Source organism: Podarcis gaigeae (genome assembly GCF_964106915.1).
Source record: "Podarcis gaigeae genome assembly, chromosome: 13".
Classification (NCBI taxonomy): Eukaryota; Metazoa; Chordata; class Lepidosauria; order Squamata; family Lacertidae; genus Podarcis; species Podarcis gaigeae.
The window spans coordinates 13,909,176-13,931,242 of record NC_139689.1 but is presented as its reverse complement, the minus strand read 5'-3'; the positions used below and the strand labels follow the sequence as shown (position 1 = coordinate 13,931,242).

The window sequence follows — 22,067 nt, the reverse complement described above, 5'->3', positions numbered from 1 at the left end:
ATAAGGCTCTATAAAAGGAGTCATACAGGAGGGCATGGGGCACCAACTCAACCTCTCCAGAGTCACCGAGGCATTTGCCCATGGGGGCAAACATGTGTGCCCAGGCCATTGGGGAAGGAGGCTGAGAGGAAGTGGACACAATTGTAATCCCCCAGAACAGCAATGAGTGGTTATTGCAGACATACCACACGGCTGGTGTGAATCCAGGTCCACTCAGCCAAATTCCATGATGCTGACCACACTATGATAATTTTGGAGTCTTCTATCAGCAACAGTCTCGTTTTCTCAGACATTTTCTGGCATCACTGTCTTTCAGATTCACCCTGGGTCACTTGGCTTTCCTGGACCTCTGCCTATCCTCCTTTGCCATCCCAATATCTCTCTTGGATTGCCTTGCCCAATATCAGATCATCTCCTTCCAGAGCTGCATGACACAAATCTTCTTTGTCCATGTGTTTGTAGGCAGTGAGATGCTCCTGCTGGTAGCCATAGCAATTGACCAGTATGTGGTCATTTCCCATCCCCTCCATTATGCCTTGCTCAAGAGCCGGCCTCATTGCATGCCCTTTCTCCTTGCCTCCTAGGCTGGTGGGCTCCTCCACAGCACTACGCTATTGGGTTTCATTAGTAATGTCCCTTTCTGTGGGCCCAAACAAGTGGACAGTTTCTTCTGTGACCTCCCATTGGTCATCAAGTTGGCTTACATTGACACAAATCCCTTGGAGGTCATGATGGTCACCAACAATGGAATTTTGTCATTAGTGTCTTTTATTGGCCTGCTCATCTCATACGGATTCATCCTCTACACAATCTGCTCCCAGGGTCCATCTGAAGGAACCACCAAGGCTGCCTCCACATGCACCTCTCAACTCATTGTGGTTAACATGTGCTTTGGGCCCTGTTTGTTTATTTACCTGTGTCCATCAGCCCGGTTCATAATTGATAAAGTGCTTTCAGTCTTCTATACCTGTATCACACCCTTGCTAAACCCACCTATCTATGCTTTGAAGAACAAAGAGGTAAAGGCTGCAATCAGAAGCCTTTCAGCAAGGGTTTATGGGCAGGTTTCCACTCAGGGCCATCCCCACCATTAGACAGCATGAGGCAGCCACCTCTAACAGCTGATTTTGGTTGTCACAGAATGGTCAGTTATTTAATTCACTGTTTCAATGCATTTATACAGGGTGGAAAAAGTGAATAAGGAGAGATTTCCCCCTCTCCTGATTGTATAACCCAGGCTCATTCAATGGAGCTGAAAAGGATGTAATTCTTTATATTGCACACTTTTGAACAATAGACTTTGCTGTCACAAGGGATTGTCAATGACATGGATATATTTAACAGATTCGTGGAAGTTATGGCTATCCACAGCTACTACACATGATGCCTCCACTGTCAGAGGCAGTATGTCCTCAAATACCAGTTGATCAGGGAACAAGAGTGGGAGACTGCAGTTGAGCTCATGTTCTGTTTGCAGGTTTCCTGTAGACTTCAGACTGACCACTGTGAAAACAGGATTCTGAGCAAGATAGGCCTTTGATCTCATTAAGCAGTGCCCTTCTTATGACTTCTAGGATTGGGTAAAGGAAGATGAGATCTTTCTTTCATGGCTGTGTCTTGAATTTGGCTGAAGGCCAATGCAAATTGGGTCATGCAAAGCTTGGGCCAAGTTCAGGAAAGACAAGCAGAGGGTAGGATAAGCAGAGTGATCTAGAATTTTCAGGGTTTGAGTGGTGGATGGTAAGGTTGCCATGGTCTATTTCACCACCATGTTCCCTGCAGAAACCTCTGCTCAGCAGCTGGTTTGGGGGAGGATTTGATCCTGCTGGTTCCAGGGTGCTCCTATGCAAGCAGCACCCATCGGGATTCAATTCCTGTTCTCAGTTGGGGACGGAGGAAGGGAACAAATCATCTCCTTTTTCAATATATGAAATAACACAAAAAATATAAATTAAACTTTGATTGCTGTGCATGGATTGCATTTTTAGAATATGTGTGTGTTATGCTATAATAACATGTTCCCTTTATTCAAAAACAGTTGCCTCTCCATATTCAGGGAGAGTGTTCTGCCTAAACACCCACAGTTTCTCTCTACCTGCAATTGCCAGTTGGTTACAGCAAGGATATTTATTTATTAATCACTCATCCTTCGCCCTATTAAATACAGTTTAAAACACCATTAGACAATCTTTCAGGTTTCTGGATCCCAGGCTGTACAGAACTTTAGGCATCAGTGGAAGGTCATGTCATTTTGGTAATGGGGACAGAAAATGGCACAAATGTGAGGGCTTTACATAGTTCCATCACCCTCAACCTGGGGTGACCAACCAGCCAGGACTCTAGGTAATTTTGGGTGCAGGTAGAGCTAATAGGGTACCCAGAATACATTGCTCATTCGGTCTTTGGTGAGGCGCTACTTCACCCAACGCTTGAAGACTGGGATTACACCCAATGGCATAACCACCAAAAGTTTTGAAGTTTTGCTACTAGGAAGGCAAAACCTATGATCAATTTGTCTACAGGCAAATTCCTTCGCAGCTCCGAATATGGCAACCATAGTAAGGTCAGCAGGTAGAAGAAAAATAAAGTGGTTAAATGGAATGACGCTTAGGGAGAAAAGCTATGTTAGATAATAACCTGAAAAGGAAAATACATTTTACAAGCACGATAATTAATTGACCTGAATTGTGAATGGAAGTAAAAAGGGAGGGTGGGAGGGTGTCGCTCTTCACCCATCCGTGCTGCGAGAGCCTCCTGCAAATGCCCTTTTAAGCCTCATTGCCAGGCCAGACGAGACAGCAGCCAATGGCTACAGCCAGCAAGGCATGGCACTCCAGGAGGCACCACTGACTGGCCCATTTACGGTGCCTTTTGGGTTGTAAAGACCCCTGCCTTTTGAGATCTACCGGCCAAGAAGAATTCCCCTCCAAAGGCCAGCAAATGTGTGTGCCTAGGCCATCGGGGAAGGAGGCTGAGAGTGAGGGGTCATTGCCACATGGTTGATGTGGATCCAGGTCCACTTGGTCAAATTTCAAGATGCTGACAACACCGTACTACATATTGGTGTCTCCATTGTTTACAAGGTCTTCTATTATGAACTTCTAACTTCACCAGTACACCACTGGTCCCTTATTATCCACTGAAAGGGAATTTAACACAATAGTTCCGAATATGTGACAAACACATTTTCTTCTGCAATTCCACAGGGGTTCACAAGCACTGAACAAATAACTAAATTAAAGCTTGGTTATTAACAGGGCTATAATTAAAGCTGCTGCTCCTCAAAAATCCCTCTGGACTTTCAGGGGCCACTTGCAAAAGTAACGGAAAGGATACTAAAATTATCCAGAATAATTTAAATAGGGTCTGGGATCTACAAGTCTGATCTTACATACTCCCAGATTGCATCGATTCAGGAAACTTAACTACCGTTCAAATGAGACAATTTTTATTTTGGAGAAGCTAATTATAATATTGCCAGAGAAATCATGGGTTCCATGTAGAACAGACAGTTGCCTTTGTATTGCGAATGGTGGTTTTAGTGTTCTTGCTGCTGGAAGTGATTTCTTACAATGTATGTCTGGCTCACATAGCGAAATGCAGGCTCCAAGGTCCACACCATCCACTTCACATGTATCATCAGCCAGGAGAGTTCCTCATTGGTGGCATTGTTTCCCATGGTGGCTTCTTCTCCTCTCCAGCAACATTCGCTGAGGAACCCCCACCAGCACTGCCTGAAGAACTTGTGTAAGAACTAAGCCACTCATTTATTACATTCGTGTAATGATCAAACCTAGAGTTGCAGCCTCAGAATAATGACTGAGACTGCAAACGTTTAAACTTTTACCTGGGGAAATACACTTCAGATATCAATGGGACTTATGCTGGTGCAGAAAATTGGAAGGAATCTCTTGTGAATTAAGAGAATACAGGAGAAATTCCCATTTCTGGATACAGAAATGAATATAAATGTATTGAAATGTATGCATGTTTGTGGGTTTGTGGTCTTTGAACAGCAAATTTTGATAGACTTTATCTGAACTACTAGAGTCTTCTGAAACTGAAGGTTCTTATGCTTTCATTTTCTGAACTTAGACTAAGCTTTGTTTCAGCACTGAAAGGTACTTATTATGAAGTATAGAATTTAGTGAATTCCAACGACCATCACGGACTCATGAAAATGAAGTCACTGCAGGGAGAGACCAGAGAGACCAGAGACATTGTAAGTGTCAGAAAAAGATCTCAGACATGTAAGGGAAGACGTCCTATTACCCCACATTAGCATACCCTACTCAAGATACTATTAACCTTAAAAGATTGGTACAAAAGTAACAACATGAATTTCAATAGGGACAATTGCACAAATCTAAGATGAGGAACACTTGGCTTGCCGGTAGTACATGTGGAAAGGTTCAAGGGATCTGCCTCAACAGAAGTATAGCGTCATGATCAAAGGAAGTAATAATACTGCTCTATTCTCCATTGGTCACCTGGAGTCCTGTATCCAGCTCTGACCACCACAATTTAAGAAGGATACGTATTAGCAAGCTGGAACATATGCAGGGGAGGGCAACAAAGATGTTCTGGAAACCAAGCCTTGTGAGGAATGGTTGAGGGAGTTTCATATATTTAGCTATGGTGAGACTGAGGGGAGGAATGATAGCCATTTTCAAATATCTCAAGGGCTGTCACCAGGAAGATGGAACACGCTTGTTTTCTCTTGCTCCAAATCAGGGTATTCAAGTTACAAGAAAGGAAATTTCAACTAAACATCAGGAAGAACTTTCTACTGATAAGATCTATTCAACAGTAGAACGGGAAAGATCTGTTGAAATTTCTGCTGATACAGTTTGCAACTCTCATTCTAGGGTGGTGCCTAAGGGTTACCAGCACATTGTGGCCTTGGCATTTGCAGTCAAGGAGATCAATGAAGACCCTCACATCCTACCCAATATCACCTTGGGCTTCCACTTATATGACAGCTATATCAGTGCAAGGAGCACATATCTCGCCACACTGCTGCTTTTATCCATGGTGAAGAAATTTGTCCCTAACTATATATGTGATGTTGAAAATAATCTGACTGGGGTCATTGGGGGACTGGATTCTGAAATCTCCTTTTATGTGGCCACTGTTTTGGATATCTATAAGATTCCACAGGTAGGACACCTATGTACAATATCTCTATTAGCTTGCATAGAGGAAGAGGCAGGTTCCTCAGCCTCAGTTCCGGGTGAATATGAAATGGGAAGAGCAACCATGTACACCACCTTGAGTTCCTTTGAAAACAAAGGTGGCACATAATTGCAATATAAGCAAACAAACAGACAGACAAACCTGAATAAAGGGGAAGTTTGCAATACCTGAAAAAATATGTAACTTTCCCCTGTCTTACACACACACACATTTAGATCACTTATAGTATATACCAAAGGCCGCTGAACGGACAGTGGGCTTCTCTCTCACCAACAGTTTAACATATTGCATCATTATCTGCTGAATTAGGAGGGTATCTGATATGAGTTGCTGATGGAAAGGGGGAATTGCTCACAGGATAAAATCAATAAGATTTTAGGTGCCAATGGAAAAATTAGTGCAGGAGGGCATGTCAAATAAGCTGCTGGGGAAGTGGGGGAAATGCTTACAGCTAAAAAACCCTTACAGGTAGGAGCCTATTCTATTCCTCTTTAGCACACCCGACATAATGAAAGACACAGAGAGGTTATGGGAAATTGCAGATAGAATCCAGTTCCGCAGGAGGACAGTGATAGTAGTTAGCAGCTGATTCACAAGTGAAATAAATGTTCATAAATAAAGTCTGAGAAGAATCAACACAGTTTTGCTGTGTGATGGGGCATGTGCATCATGAAGAAGAAAGACGAAGCTCCAGAGAAGAAATGTGTATCTAACCCAAGTTGCAATTCTGACAAAGCCAGATAATGTCCAGGAAATCTGCTGTTCGGGGCATGGTATGTTCCCCCATCCAGTTTTATCCATTGTACCAGACCCTGCCAAATTTTTCAATGACATAAAAAAGTTTCTTTTTAAGTGAAGTAGACACAATGCCCTGCTCCAGACATCAATGTGTTAAAAAGATTCATAAAAATAATATAAAACAGACACAGTTCCCTTTCCAGTCATCAAATCAAAGGTTTAAATATGAGAAAAGGGAGATGATCCCAGGTTTCAGCTCAATTGCATGTGTGTCTTTTGTAAAACTGAGAGAGAGGCAAACAAACCCTGAAACATTAGCAAAGGGCATATTTGACTAACACGGTTCACCTCATAATTTATATGAATACTGCGAAAGGAATCTACTTTGTCTCTTTTATTCTTCCATTTACTTTTTAGCTCATTTATGGCTCTGCTCCAGTGATGAATGATAAAAGCCCAGGGCTTCCCTTCTACCAGATGGCAGCCTCAGAAGCCCTTCAGTATGAGGGAATTCTCTCTTTGCTTCTGCATTTCAGGTGGACATGGATTGGAGTCATTGCAACGGACAATGAGAATGGAGAAAGATTTGTGCAAACTATTTCCCCCATGTTTACCAAGAGTGGTGTCTGCTTTGCATTCCTGGAAAAAGTCCCCACTTTAAGTTTTATTTCTGAAATAGATGGCATGCTACAACAGGGGGCAAGCATAAATCATATTTTTTTTAGCAGCACAGCTAATGTAATAGTTGCCTATGGAGAATCTTATTCCATGGCAACTTTGAGATGTCTTCCATATCTATCAGAACATGATGACATGACATACAATATAAAAAGTAAAGTATGGATAATAACAGCCCAGGTTGAGTTCACTTCATTTGTCTTTCAAAGGAACTGGGATTCAGGAGTATTCAATGGTGCTATATCCTTTGAAATTCACTTCAGAAACCCACCAGGATTTCATCAGTATGTTGTTCACAGAAACCCTTCCAGCACAGATGGGGACGGTTTTATCAGGGACTTCTGGCAACAGGCCTTTGGCTGTGTATTCCCAGATATCACTTCAGACAGGGTGGAGGGGAATATTTGCACCGGAGAAGAGAAGCTGGGGAACCTTCCTGGATCATTTTTTGAAATGAGCATGACAGGCCACAGTTACAGTATCCACAATGCTGTATATGCCGTGGCCCATGCTTTACATGTCATGTCCACATCCAGACTCAGGCACAGAGGAATGGCATACAGAGGGAGAGGGAAGAATCCGAATCCACAATTTTGGCAGGTAATAGGCTAAATATCCTCAACTTGAAGAGGCCTGTTATTCTCCCACAAGGTATGGGTTTCCAAAGTGTTGTCATCTTGCTCATTCATCTCAGACATGAAAAAGCACTTTTGCAGACCACTGATATGTTACTGCATTCACAGATAAGAAGCGTCAGTAATGGTCGAGAGAGATGTTCAGCATTCTCTCTATCCCATATACACAAAATCCTCCCTCAGAGCAGGTGGTTGCACACCACTGTGGTGTCTCCTGAGATGAAGAGGGCCAGAGGAAAAGAGGTGTGGCGAGGGGAGATAAAGAAAGGGTGTAAAAAAGGGGAGAGGGAGAGAGAGGGATGTGGGAGAGAGAAAAATGATGTTCTCTCCATGCTTGGACCTGAATCCACTAACACTTGACTGAATCACCCCCACCAATTGCTGTAGGGTTTTCCTACAGGAAGAGAGAGAAAAATGCTCCTCCCTGCCTTTTCCAAACAATTGCCTTTTCTGTTTTCTATCTAGCTCCATCGCTTTCTGAGAATTATCTCATTTAATAATACAGCCGGAGATGTGGTCTTCATCAACCAACATGGAGAGGTGGAATCTAGCTTAGATATTGTCAATTGGATTATATTCAACAACCAAAGTTTGCACAGAGTGAGCGTTGGGAGGATAGATTTGCAAACTTCTCGAGACCAATCATTCATCCTCGATGAAGATGCCATAACCTGGCACAGTTGGTTTAATCAGGTAGGACCACATTATTAGATAATTCCAAAGAAATTCAGTATTGCCTAAGCAATGATCGTTCACCTGCATGTCTGCTCACTGTCTATGAAACTGCATGCTCCTGTGTAGAACATGACCAATGCATATAGAGAGTGTGGTGTAGTGGTGGTTAATCTGGAGAACTGGGTTTGTGTCCCTGCTCCTCCACATACAGCTGCTGGGTGACCTTGGGCTAGTCACACTTCTCTGAAGCCTCTCAGCCTCACTCACCTCACCGAGTGTTTGTTGTGGGGGAGGTAGGGAAAGGAGATTGTTAGCCGCTTTGAGACTCCTTAGGGTAGTGATAAAGTGGGATATCAAATTAAAACTCCTCCTCCTCCTCCTCCTCCTCTTCTTCTTCTTCCAAGTACCAGATTAAGAGCCAAAAGCTTACTGCTAGAAGTTGCTAACGGAATAAAGGCAAATATTTTATTTTATTATATTTATAAATATTTTATAAATATTTCTTAACAATTATAAAATACTGATTTTTAATTGAAGAAAAGAGGATAGGTAAGCCCCAAGATTTCACCTTTCTAGCTAACAGGTGGGGAACAATACCTACACATACAAGAACAATAGAGGGGGTATCAAATTACTTCAAACATTTCTACTACTAAAAAAAATAGCCATTCTACATATTGCTGAAATGCTGACTCAGCTTAGTAACATAGAGAGGGGCCCAGGAACATGAAGATTTCCAAACTCATTGTTCTCTTGCTGATCCTTCTGCTCTTTCATTTATGGAATAGACTCGGCCTCTTTCTCTCTGTACTGAGAGATGTCTTCCAGGATCCAGCAAGAAAGTGAAGGAGGGACAGCCACCTTGCTGCTATGATTGCATCCCATGTGCAGAGGGGAAGATTGCAATCCAGGAAGGTAGGAGGAATAAATAGATTCAATAGATCCAGACTCAGCACTAATAATCAAAAGGTGTTGTAAAGATGGCTGAATTTACTTTTCAAAAGAGATAAGCTACTGTGTTTGTGATCCTGCCTCTTTGTGATCATTGCCTTTCAGATAGTCTAAATATGCCAATCAAATGAGAATGTCCATGCATTCAGAGTAGTTGGATGGTATGTGGTTCAAAGCACTTCTTCTTCTCCTTCTCCTTCTTCTTCTTCTTCTTCTTCTTCTTCTTCTTCTTCTTCTTCTTCTTCTTCTATCACTCATAGCCGAGTAAGATTGTCTTCCCTAAACACGGTTTTAACAATGAGTCTGTAAGTGACTGTGGAGGCCAATTCTGAATCCACATGTCCTTCCACAGTGGGGGCATTGGTTTCCAGATGAGAGTTGATCATGATGTGGATTTGCCAAGCATGCCTTTCTCTTTGCACGTTTCTACCTTACGTCCTGAGCATATCTAGAGGAGGCCTTGCCACTCCTTCTGACTTACACGGGCTGCACCCAGGCTAGTGTGAATAAAAATTCAGATGGCAATGGCCCTGGCTGTGGCACTTACAGGACCACATAGCCCTGAACCAATTAAATTCAAGAATACTGTAGTAATTAAATACAATGCTACCTCGGGTTAAGAACTTAATTCGTTTTTTAGGTCCGTTCTTAACCTGAAACTGTTCTTAACCTGAGGTACCACTTTAGCCTCCCACTGCTGCCGTGCTGCCGCTGCTGTGCGATTTCTGTTCTCATCCTGAAGGAAAGTTCTTAACCTGAGGTACTATTTCTTGGTTAGCGGAGTCTGTAACCTGAAGCGTCTATAACCCGAGGTACTATTGTACAGAGAATCATACCATATAAGGTTTTGACATACGATTGTGTAACATTAGGTCCAGACTTTCACTCAAGGAGGGGTGTGGCAAGATGGCGGCTGTAACAACTTCTCCTCCGTGAACCCTCCTGGATTACAAACCTTTTATAGCCTTTTACAGCCTTTTATAGCCGTTTTTATAGCTGTTTTTATTAGACTTTTAATTATTTTACCTCTGTTAGAAGTTTTAACCGTTTTATCTCTACTGTTGGCCAGTCGTGGCCAATATACATATTAACAAGGATATTCAAACCTTCTGCTGAGAAAGCCTGCTGCTGATTAGAAACGCCGCCTTGAAGACTGGGTTATGCTGAGCAGTGGAGGAGGAATAGCAGAAGATAAGTTCTCTTTTTATCTCCGTTTACGTCTACTTTTAACCTCCGTAGTCAGTGAGACAGTGACAAATGGGTCATGGCAAGCGACCAAGATCTGCTGAGAAAGGTTGTTCACCTCCAAGAGCAAAGCAGTCAAAGCAGTCAAAGCTTGAATCTCCCTCACCACCAACTAACAATAACAGCCAAACAGAGCAAGTAATTGTTTCTGGGGTCGAAACATACAACCGCTTTTGGCCTCTGTATGGTCAAGGGGAGCTGGAAAAGCCAGTTGATCCAGAGGCGGATGGAAGCCATAGGGAAGCCCCCCTTCCTGACACCTTAATTACACCTTCGCCATCACTAAAACAGGACGCATCAGGGCAAACTGCCCATGAATCAGTACCTGATCAAATACAACTAGTAATCAGGACTTTAAGCTACATTTTCAAGCAATTGGAAGGAATTTCTTTATCTTTGAATAAACTTTCACAAGCCCTTCTGACGCATCCATCTTCCTCAACTGAGCTATCTAATTTGCATCAATCTCCTGTGCAGCTTGTAAGTGCCTTAAAGAGACAACATGACCAGAAATCTCACCTTAAGGGTTCTAGAAGCAGGCTGCCACTGCCCCAAAGGAACAAGCAATCCTTGATTTTTCAACCTAATAAAATATGTCTATCCATTTTTTCCCGTGACGCCCCCAGACTTAGGTGGAATAACCTGAGGATGGCTAAAGGGTACCTACGTGATTTGCTAAATATCCCTTTTTTCCAGATAGATCTTATATCTGTAGTACCCCTAAATGCCACGCCCTGGCCAAGGAAATTTATGCTCTCCTTCCAGTCTGCAAGGGTCCCACATCTTCTTGCAAGACAAAAAGACCAGCTGGCAGCCTGGGAGATTGTAACAACAAGAGTCTTTAAGGACACGAGTGTCAAACCTCTTTTTGCCAACTTCTTAACCGACAATGAATGCTCGTTACCTCCTTCTGTTCCAATAATAAAGGAAAAAACACCTAGCCGGGTACCCCCTGTTCCACCTGCGATCCCAAGTGCCCATCTAGTTACGCTGAGGAATGATCCAATTGCAAGTGGAGATTGGAATATCCCTGAAGAGAGAAATCTTATCTCCTCTTATGGAAAACTCCCTTCAGAAGAACAGCAGGCTATTCTCGACAGATTGGATCTACTCAAACAAAGACTCCTATCGCTAGGGGACCCCTTTATGCCGACGAGAGAGGAGAGCAGGCGCTCCACATCCCACAAGGCGCCTCCATCAAATGCCTTGATAAGCTTTCAACCTGCTACTTTGTTACCCCCTACTGATCTGAATCAGCAGTCACCTGTTGACCAACAGCACCATTCTACCGTGGAGGAAGTCGATAAACTCAACACTCCCGTCTCTGACCTTATGTCCAATCAAAATATGGAAGTTGATGAATCCTTTGCTTCAATGCCAGAGCTAGAATCTACCCTGTCTGAAGATCACCAGGAAATGATTATGCATGCACCATCCCCACGCTCACGTCCTTCTATACATCTGCGTGATAATTCTTCTCCATCTGCGCAACAACTACAAGTGATGGCTGGAACACCTCTTAGCGCTACCCTGGTTAAGACTGACAACTCTGATGGATCTACTAGTATAGCCCATCAAAGACCTACTACTACTCACCTCAATGAACAGCATCCGACCTCACCAACTTTGCCTAATTCTTCCTCCCCGGCAAAGCCCTCCCTGCCTGTTAATGTTACCAAATCATGGATTCGACCAACACAGAAGAAGACCTTATCCGCACAAACTAAAATTACTGATTTCTTTATGGGTCCTCCTCCTACCTCCAAGAACCTATTAAACAACTCAAAGTGACAATTACCGGGACAGCACAAGGATCTGACATTATCAATACTTAGCTGGAACATTGCTGGTTGGAGAACCAAAAAATCAGATCCCGAATTCAGGAAGTATATAAATTCATTTAATATCATTCTATTCCAAGAAACATGGGATGAGGAAGAGATTACCATAGACGGCTTTGATCTTCTAACACTTCCGGCCTCCCCTTCCTTGAAAGGTGGTCGCCCCAAAGGGGGTCTTTTGACTGGGATCTCACTCCAACTTCACGCCAAATTCACTCTGGTACGGGCTTCCCCGCCTTTTGCTCTATCTGGACTGATCGCAGAAGGGAAGTCCTCATTACTAATTACTAATGTCTATCTCCCCCCTGAAGGCTCTGCACCTGATCTTGATTGGAGATGGGAATCATTTGAAAATCACCTATTGTCATGTCATACCAAATGCCCTAACTCGTACTCCTTAATTGGGGGAGACTTTAATGCTCGTATTGCCACAAACTGGGACCTACTAACCAAGTCCAAACGGTGGACTCCCCCATGCTTGGACAACTTTGACTTGGAACATGCCAGAATTAGAACTTCAAAGGACAACAGAGTAAACAAAGCAGGAGTGACCCTTTACCAAATGGCCATTCGCCTGAATCTAGTCTTCTTGAATGGCACCTTCCCCCCCGACATACCGGGGGAGTTCACTCACCTGGGACTAGCATCTAACAGTGTTATCGATTACTTCTTGATCTCTGCAAATTTGGCCGTTAATGTACTTTCCTTCCAAGTTGAAAACCAACATTTCAGTGATCACCTTCCAATAGTGACCACTTTGTCATTGTTCCGGTGCCAGAAGGACTATAAACACTCAGTCCTTCTGGAAACCTCATCATCGACCAAAATAAGAGGGATCAAATGGTCGGAGGCTGTGGCCCAAAAATACCAGGAATTTTTTCATAGGGAAATCATTGCCTATCTACCTCAAGTAACTACTGATTTACAAGACTTCAATTCGGTTTTGAAACTTTTTAACCTTCTTATAACAAACCTTACCACTTTTTTTACATCACCGCCTCAAAAGGCGAAAGTGGCGCATTGCAGTACTGGGGCCCCTTGGTTTAACACCTCTTGCAAACAAGCAAGATCCCTTCTTCATTCTATCTATAATGAATACAAAAACTCTAATGCCCAGGCTCTACCACCCTCCTATTTACAAGCCAAAAGAGCATACAAACAGACTTTAAAGCTGGCCAAACGCGAATGGTACCAAAAGCGTTGGCGAGCCTTGATTGCGGCCTCTAGATCCCGCAGACCACAGGAATTTTGGGCTCTGATAAACAAAAGAGGAAGGAAGTACCCACTGGCGATTATCCCTGCGCCCACATGGGAACAATTCTTGAGTAAATATTTCTCTTTGGCAGAGGAATCCAACTCATCCACGGAATTCCGAGCCGACCATCTACCTTTGTGGCCCTCTACCGACCCAGAGCTGATAATGGACTTGATACTAGATCTGAAAACGGGCAAAGCCCCTGGGCCGGATCTAGTCCCTGCTGAGGCTATTGTTGCGCAACCGAGGTGGTGGGCTGAAATTCTGGCCAAAGTCTTTGATGCAATTAATTCTACGGGGCTTATCCCTAGGTCATGGAAGGAGGCCGTGATCGTACCAGTCCATAAAAAGGGTCCCCCTGCTGACCCAGAGAACTACCGGAACATCAGCCTTTTGTCTATCATCAGGAAAATCTATGCAAAATTTTTGCTGTCTAAGCTGTCCCATTGGGCATACGACTCAAATTTGATTGGCCATGAGCAAGCGGGCTTTAGGAACAATTATTCGACCACGGACCATATGGTAATTATGTATCATCTTGCCAGAAAATATTCTGCCCCGAGTCGGGGGCGCCTATGTGTCGCTTTCATAGACTTAAAGGCCGCCTTTGACAGTATCCCAAGAAACTGTCTATGGAAGAAATTAGAGAGATGGGGCATAGATAGAAGGCTGTTATGGCTTATAACCCAATTACACCACGGGTCGTCGGCTAGAGTGAGACTCACACCGGCGGGAAACCTATCCAATGAGGTCCCAATAAATAGAGGAGTGCGCCAAGGCTGCATTTTGGCCCCACTCCTCTTCAACTTGTTTATTAGCGACATGAAGCTCTTTCTGAGTGAGTCTCAAGCCAACATTCATGCCCCCCGCCTAGCTGATTTTCGCTGCCCTCTGCTCCTATATGCTGACGATGCAGCGATCCTTTCCTACACTAGAGTCGGTTTATGCAGAGCTCTAAAGATTTTTGCGGCTTATTGCAAACTCAACCATCTGACAATTAATCATGGAAAATCTAAAGTACTGGTCTTTACCAGGTCTCGGAAAACTTACAGCTGGAAGTTAGATGGAGTCCAATTAGAACAGGTTTTCAAATTTAAATACCTGGGAGTCTTTTTTCACTACAACCTAAGCTGGAAGCCACAGATACAGTATTTACTGAACAAAGGGAAAACAATACTTTACACTCTACTCCAATTTTTTGCGGTCGACGGAGCCTCTCACATCCCTTCTGCATTGAAGGTGTACCACGCAAAAGTGGTTTCCACCCTCTGTTATGCTGCCCCACTCTGGGCCCCAGGGTCCAATTTAACATCGCTGGGGACATTGCAGAATCAGTTTCTCCATCGCCTCCTGAAACTCCCCATGTGTGTGAGCAATGCAGCCATACATCTGGAGCTAAGGACTGCATCATTGGAGACTGTCATCTGGAAGCGAGTCTTTGGCTACTGGCTGTCCAGCTGGCATAGGCTTCCCGACCATTACCTCTTTCAGTGCCTCTGGCGGGATGACTTTGTTAATCCGTGGGTAGGAAAAATCCATGCCAAACTTCTGAGCATCGGAATTTCCCCAGCAGACTCCTTAAAGATGAACCTACGCTCAGCCAAAAGCCTTATCGAGCAAAGATTAGCAGACATTGAAAATCAACACAACCTCTCCAGGGGTGGGGGTGTCTGCTCCCCCAGGTATCATGGAATAACCCCACCACTTGGCCTTCCATCATATATGTCATCTCTTTCATCTGTACCACACCGACTTGCATTTATTCGTGCAAGGTTCAATGTTTTTCCATCGAACCTGCTGAGCCACAGATTTTCCAAGGGTTTGGTGTCTCCGCTATGCGAGTGTGACGGGAAAACAGTTGAATCTCTTCCACATATAATGTTCAACTGTCCCTTACATAGCATAGCCAGGACCAAATTCCTGGGTCCTGCTTTACTGCGCTTGGTTGGCAGGCCTGTTGAGTCACATGCCGCACTGCTTTTGCAGGATACAGATCCTTCTGTAACTCTGCAGGTGGCGAGATTCCTGAATGCGGTTATCTCACACACAAAAACCACCAAAAAACAACATCAACAACAAAAACTAATCGGACAGTTATGATGAGAGTGCATGACGGATCTTGTCTCCAGTTCTCCTTTTTCTGGGAACCATCCCTTGGATCTTTCCGGGCCCCAAGCTGTTATTTGTCACTGCTCAATGACCCACCCTTGCATTGTGGTGTTCCCCTTCTGTTGTTAGATGTATTGGTTTTTATGTTTCTGTGCTTTTAGGTTTGTACACATTTTATGGGCTAATAGCCGTAAATAAATAAATTTGAATTTGAATTTGACATACTGAGCATGCTCGGACTGCGGTCAGACTATTCTCGGTAACTAGAGTGAAATACAGTGGTACCTTGGGTTAAGTACTTGATTTGTTCCGGAGGTCAGTTCTTAACCTGAAGCACCACTTTCGCTAATAGGGCCTCCTGCTGCTGCTGTGCCACAGGAACACGATTTTTGTTCTCATTCATAGAATCATAGAATCATAGAGTTGGAAGAGACCACAAGGGCCAACCCCCTGCCAAGCAGGAAACACCATCAGAACACTCCTGACATATGGTTGTCAAGCCTCTGCTTAAAGACCTCCAAAGAAGGAGACTCCACCACACTCCTTGGAAGCAAATTCCACTGTCAAACAGCTCTTACTGTCAGGAAGTTCTTCCTAATATTTAAGTGGAATCTTCTTTCTTGTAGTTTGGAGCCATTGCTCCGTGTCCGCTTCTCTGGAGCAGCAGAAAACAACCTTTCTCCCTCCTCTATGTGACATCCTTTTATATATTTGAACATGGCTATCATATCACCCCTTAACCTCCTCTTCTCCAGGCTAAACATGCCCAGCTCCCTTAGCCGTTCCTCATAAGGCATCGTTTCCAGGCCTTTGACCATTTTGGTTGCCCGCCTCTGGACCCGTTCCAGTTTGTCAGTGTCCTTCTTGAACTGTGGTGCCCAGAACTGGACACAGTACTCCAGGTGAGGTCTGACCAGAGCAGAATACAGTGGCACTATTACTTCCCTTGATCTAGATGCTATACTCCTATTGATGCAGCCCAGAATTGCATTGGCTTTTTTAGCTGCCGCGTCACACTGTTGGCTCAGGTCAAGTTTGTGGTAAACCAAGACTCCTAGATCCTTTTCACATGTACTGCTCTCAAGCCAGGTGTCACCCATCTTGTATTTGTGCCTCTCATTTTTTTTGCCCAAGTGCAATACTTTACATTTCTCCCTGTTAAAATTCATCTTGTTTGTTTTGGCCCAGTTCTCTAATCTGTCAAGGTGGTTTTGAAGTGTGATCCTGTCCTCTGGGGTGTTAGCCACCCCTCCCAGTTTGGTGTCATCTGCAAATTTGATCAGGATGCCCTTGAGTCCATCATCCAAGTCATTGATAAAGATGTTGAATAAGACCGGGCCCAAGACAGAACCCTGTGGCACCCCACTAGTCACTCTTCTCCAGGTTGAAGAGGAACCATTGATGAGCACCCTTTGGGTTCGGTCAGTCAGCCAGTTACAAATCCACTGAGTGGTAGCATAGTCAAGACGCATTTTACCAGCTTCTTTACAAGAATATCATGGGGCACCTTGTCAAATACCATGCTGAAATCAAGGTAGGCTACATCCACTGCATTCCCTTCATCTACCAGGCTTGTGATTCTGTCAAAAAACGAGATCAGGTTAGTCTGACATGACTTATTTTTCAGAAATCCATGCTGACTATTGGTGATCACAGTATTCCTTTCTAGGTGCTCACAGACAGTTTGCTTAATGATCTGCTCCAGAATCTTCCCTGGTATTGATGTCAGACTGACTGGGCGGTAATTATTTGGGTCCTCTCTTTTCCCCTTTTTGAAAATAGGGACAACATTTGTCCTCCTCCAGTCTGCCGGGACTTCGCCTGTTCTCCAGGAATTCTCAAAGATGACTGCCAGTGGTTCTGAGATCACATCTGCCAATTCTTTTAATACTCTTGGATGCAGTTGAATACATCTAAACTAGCCAAGTATTCTTGTACTATCTCCTTAGTTATTCTGGGCTGTGTTTCCTCTGCTGAATCATTTGCTCCAAATTCTTCAGGTCGGGCATTGTTTTCTTTATCGGAGAAGACTGGGGCAAAGAAGGCATTGAGGAGTTCAGCCCTTTCTGTGTCCCCTGTTTGCATTTCACCATCTTTTCCTCTGAGTGACCCCACTGTTTCTTTGTTCTTCCTTTTGCTACGAACATACCCATAAAAGCCTTTTTTGTTGCTTTTAACCTCTCTAGCAAGCCTGAGTTCATTCTGTGCTTTAGCTTTTCTGACTTTGTGTCTACACGTGCTGGCTATTTGTTTGAATTCCTCCTTGATGGTTTCCCCCCTTTTCCATTTTTTGTACACATCCTTTTTAATTTTAACTCAGTTAAAAGTTCTTTAGATAGCCACCCTGGCTTCTTTAGGCACCTTCCATGTTTCCGTCTCATTGGTATTGCCTGAAGTTGTGCTTTTACTATCTCCCTCTTAACAAACTCCCAGCCATCATGAACTCCCTTTCCTTTTAGTATTACTGTCCATGGGATCTCACCCAGCACTTCCCTAAGTTTTATGAAGTCGGCTTCCTTAAAGTCAAGAAATTGAGTCCTAGTATGCTTGGCTGCTCCTTTCCGCTGTATAGTAAACTTCAGAAGAGCATGATCACTCGTACCTAATGATCCTTCCACTTCTACCCCACTAACCAGGTCATCAACATTGGTTAGGACCAGATGTAAAATGGCTGTTCCTCTTGTTCCTCTTGTTCTGAAGCAAAGTTCTTAACCTGAAGCACTATTTCTGGGTTAGTGGTGTCTGTAACCAGAAGCGTATGTAACCTGAAGCGTATGTAACCCGAGGTACCACAGGACAATACTAAAGTGAAATCTTATCCTGCAATAAAAGTTTAGCAGACCACGAGGAAGCTCCTTTGTTTAAACTGTAATTTGGACCAATCATAAGGAGACAACAAAGTTCCATAAGAGGAAATGGTGTGAGGGAAACAAACGTTTCTATTGGATAGGAAATTTAAACTTAATAGAATGTGTGGAATTTGTGCCAAATGTATAAAACTGTTTGAAACTTTCTGTATGACATTTAGCTGTTTTAGCGAGTTATTCCCAGCTGAACCTTCTGCGCAGAATGAAACACTTTGGACTACTTTTCCCCTCACGGTCTCATGTGGTTTATTGGCATATCCATGCGATAGACAAAGCTTAGATTGCAACAATACCACATTAAAGAGCATCAGGCAGTACTAAACATGTGCTTTGATTTAAACAGAGCTCTATTCTTCTCAGACAGTAAACATTGGTCACCAAGTAAACAAGTAAACATTTCAGCAAGCTAAAATATATGACCTAATATATTTGTTTTCCCCCAGATAAGAATGACTGTAATAAATGCCCAGACAAAGACTATCCAAGCAGAAACCGTGATGCATGTCTACCCAAGGATATAAGCTTCTTGTCTTATGAAGAACCTTTGGGCATCAGTTTAGCCTGTTTCTCTCTTTCCCTTTCCTTGATCACAACTTTGGTACTAGGTACGTTTATAAAACACCACAACACACCCATGGTCATTGCAAACAACCGAAACCTCACCTACACTCTCCTCATCTCTCTCCTGCTCTGCTTCCTTTGTGCTTTGCTTTTCATTGGCCGACCTGAGAAGGTGACGTGTCTCCTTCGGCAACCAGCTTTTGGTATCATCTTCTCAACTGCTGTTTCTTGTGTCCTGGCAAAAACCTTCACGGTGGTTTTGGCCTTCATGGCTACAAAACCAGAATCCAGGATGAGGAAATGGGTGGGAAAAGGACTAGGCCACTCCATTCTCCTTTCCTGCTCCATAGTCCAAGTAGGCATATGTACTGTGTGGCTGGCAACCTCTCCCCCATACCCAGATGTGGACATGCACTCAATGACTGAAGAAATTATACTAGAATGTAATGAAGGGTCTGTGGCCATGTTTTACTGTGTCCTCATCTACATGAGCTGCCTGGCCACTGTAAGTTTTGCTGTGGCTTTCCTCACCAGGAAGTTACCAGACAGTTTCAACGAAGCCAAGTTTATCACTTTCAGCATGTTGGTCTTCTGCAGTGTTTGGCTGTCTTTTATTCCCTCCTACCTGAGCACCAAGGGAAAATACATGATAGCTGTGGAGATCTTCTCCATCTTAGCCTCTGGTAGTGGGTTGCTGGGTTGCATCTTTTCCCCCAAATGTTATATAATTATTCTGAGGCCTGAGCTGAACAATAGAGAACAGCTAATAAGGAAGAAAATTTAAAGAAATAATAAACCTGCCCTTTGCCCTCTTTCGTGCTTTTCTCTCTGTGTACAGCAGAATATTTGGAAAAAATGTTCAATTGCTGCCTTATATAATTTTTTATGTACTCCAAATTTCCATAGTTCAATAGAGAACAGCTGATAAGGAAGAAAAATTAAAGAAATGAGAAAATGTCATCTGCTGTATGTTATGTTTTTCTCTGTGTTTACAGTGGAATATTTGGAAATATAAGTTTAGCTGCTGCCTTATATAATTTTTTTCTAGAATCCAAATTCGCATAGTTGAAAATTCATTTGAAAAATTGACTTATTTGCTTTGAGGAAAACAACCAAACATTTACACATACATTATTCTCTTCTAGCATGTGCTGACAAGGAGACTCAGAGCAATTCTTGTCAAAATATAAGGTAAAGGAACCCCTGACCATTAGGTCCAGTCGCGGACGACTCTGGGGTTGAGGTGCTCATTTCGCTTTATTGGCCGAGGGAGCTGGCGCACAGCTTCTGGATCATGTGCCTTGCATGACTAAGCCGCTTCTGGCACACCAGAGCAGTACATGGAAACACCGTTTACCTTCCCACCGAAGTGGTACCTATTTATCTACTTGCTCTTCCTGCTTTTGAACTGCCAGGTTGGCAGGAACAGGGACCGGGCAACGGGAGCTCAACCCATTGGAGGGATTTGAACCATTGACCTTCTGATTGGCAAGCCCTAGGCCGCCCGCGTCCCTGTCAAAATATGCATGTAAGCAAATCTGTATCTAGCCTTAATTCTCAAAGATAAAACTTGTCTCACATCTTTCAGCATAATGGGATCTGTGAAACTGTACTATTGCAGGCCATGGAATATTTGAGTATTCATTTATTTTCTGTTGTTCTGTACTGCTCACAGTCAGATTTCATCATCAACCTATCCATACTCAAGATTGTAGAGATATAAGATGATCCTCTTGAATCAGGCCAATGGCCCATCTCGTACAGCAGCCTGTAATCACACTGACCAACCAGATTCCTGTGGGAAATTGAAATACTTTATTGTCACTGTACCACTTGTTTACAGTGAGATTAAACCTTCAAGCTGCACCCAAAAGCAAATGCACTGTCTCCACCATTGTTTCCTATGGCAGTGAGTTCTATAGATTATCTATGTACTGTGAAATAATTTACCCCATTCCACTCAGGGCCTTCCCCACCATTAGACAGCATGAGGCAGCCACCTCTAACAGCTGATTTTGGCTGTCTCAGAACGGTCAGTTATTTAATTCACTGTTTCAATGCATTTATACATGGTGGAAAAAGGAAAAAGGAGAAGTGAATAAGGAGAGATTTTTCCCTCTCCTGATTGTATAACCCAGGCTCATTCAATGAAGCTGAAAAGAAAGTAATTCTTTATATTGCACACTTTGGAACAATAGACTTTGCTTGGGCCAAGTTCAGGAAAGACAGGCACAGATTGTCCCATTATGGGGTGGGATACGCAGAGTGATCTGGAATTTTCAGGGTTTGAGTGGTGGGTGGAAAGGCTGCGACAGTCTATTTCACCACCATGTTCCCTGCAGAAACTTCTGCTTAGCAGCTGGTTTGGGGGAGAATTTGATTCAGCTGGTTTCAGGGTGCTCCTATGCAAGCAGCACCCATCAGGATTCAATTCCTGTTCTCAGTTGGGAGTGGAGGAAGGGGACACATCATCTCCTTTTTTAATACATGAAATAAGACAAAAAAATATAAATTAAACTTTGATTGCTGTGCACGTATTGCATTTTTAGTATAGAGGTGTGTGTTATGCTATAATAACATGTTCCCTTTATTCAAAAACAATTGCCTCTCCATATCCAGGGAGAGTTTTCTGTCTAAACAGCCACAGGTTCTCTGTACCTGCAGTTGCCAGTTTGTTACAGCAGGGATATTTATTTATTAATCACCCATCATTCACCCTATTAAAAAAAGTTTAAAACAACATTAGACAATCAGGTTTCTAGGTCCTAGGCTGTACAGAGGTTTAGGCACCAGTACCTGGTGAAGTCATATGCGTAAAGGGGGCAGAAAATTGCACAAATATGAGGGCTTTGTGCAGTTCCATCACCCTCAACCTGGGGTGACCAACCAGTCACGACTCAAGGTAATTTTGGGTGCACGTAGAGCTAATGGGGTACTTCACCTAACGCTTGAAGACTGGGATTGCACCTGTGGCGATCACACAGGGCCCCCGGACGTTTCACGGTCTATTGACCCTCTGCCACCACTGCGGTTGCTTTCTTCACTGCCACCACCCTGCTTCTCATGGGGACACATGGAGTCCAGACAGTTGTTAATGTAAACAAATAATCAAGTTTATTTTTAAGTGCAGGAATAAGCGTATGGTGTCAGTTTATTTTTCTCTTGTCAGTTTCTTAAATCTTAGTTCCTACAACTTCAAACTGAATTATTCCCAACTATCTATCTAACTCCCTAACAATTCCTCTCACTCCCTCACAATACAACTCAACCAACCCACTGCGTATTCCACCCTCTTCCTTCTCCAACCCCCAAGCCA

The 22,067-nt window shown here is 43.4% G+C and overlaps 1 protein-coding gene across 1 annotated transcript; it reads left to right on the top strand.

Annotated features, from left to right (window-relative positions):
• Nucleotides 1-6,363: 6,363 nt before the first annotated feature.
• Nucleotides 6,364-19,535, top strand: LOC310830783 (vomeronasal type-2 receptor 26-like; the record flags this gene model as incomplete). The annotated part of the gene is made up of 4 exons (XM_083710623.1): nt 6,364-7,212; nt 7,713-7,940; nt 8,711-8,837; nt 18,634-19,535. Exons 1-4 carry the CDS (start codon nt 6,376-6,378, stop codon nt 19,533-19,535), a joined length of 2,094 nt encoding a protein of 697 aa, XP_083566749.1. The 5' UTR covers nt 6,364-6,375.
• Between the last annotated feature and the right edge of the window lie 2,532 nt (nt 19,536-22,067).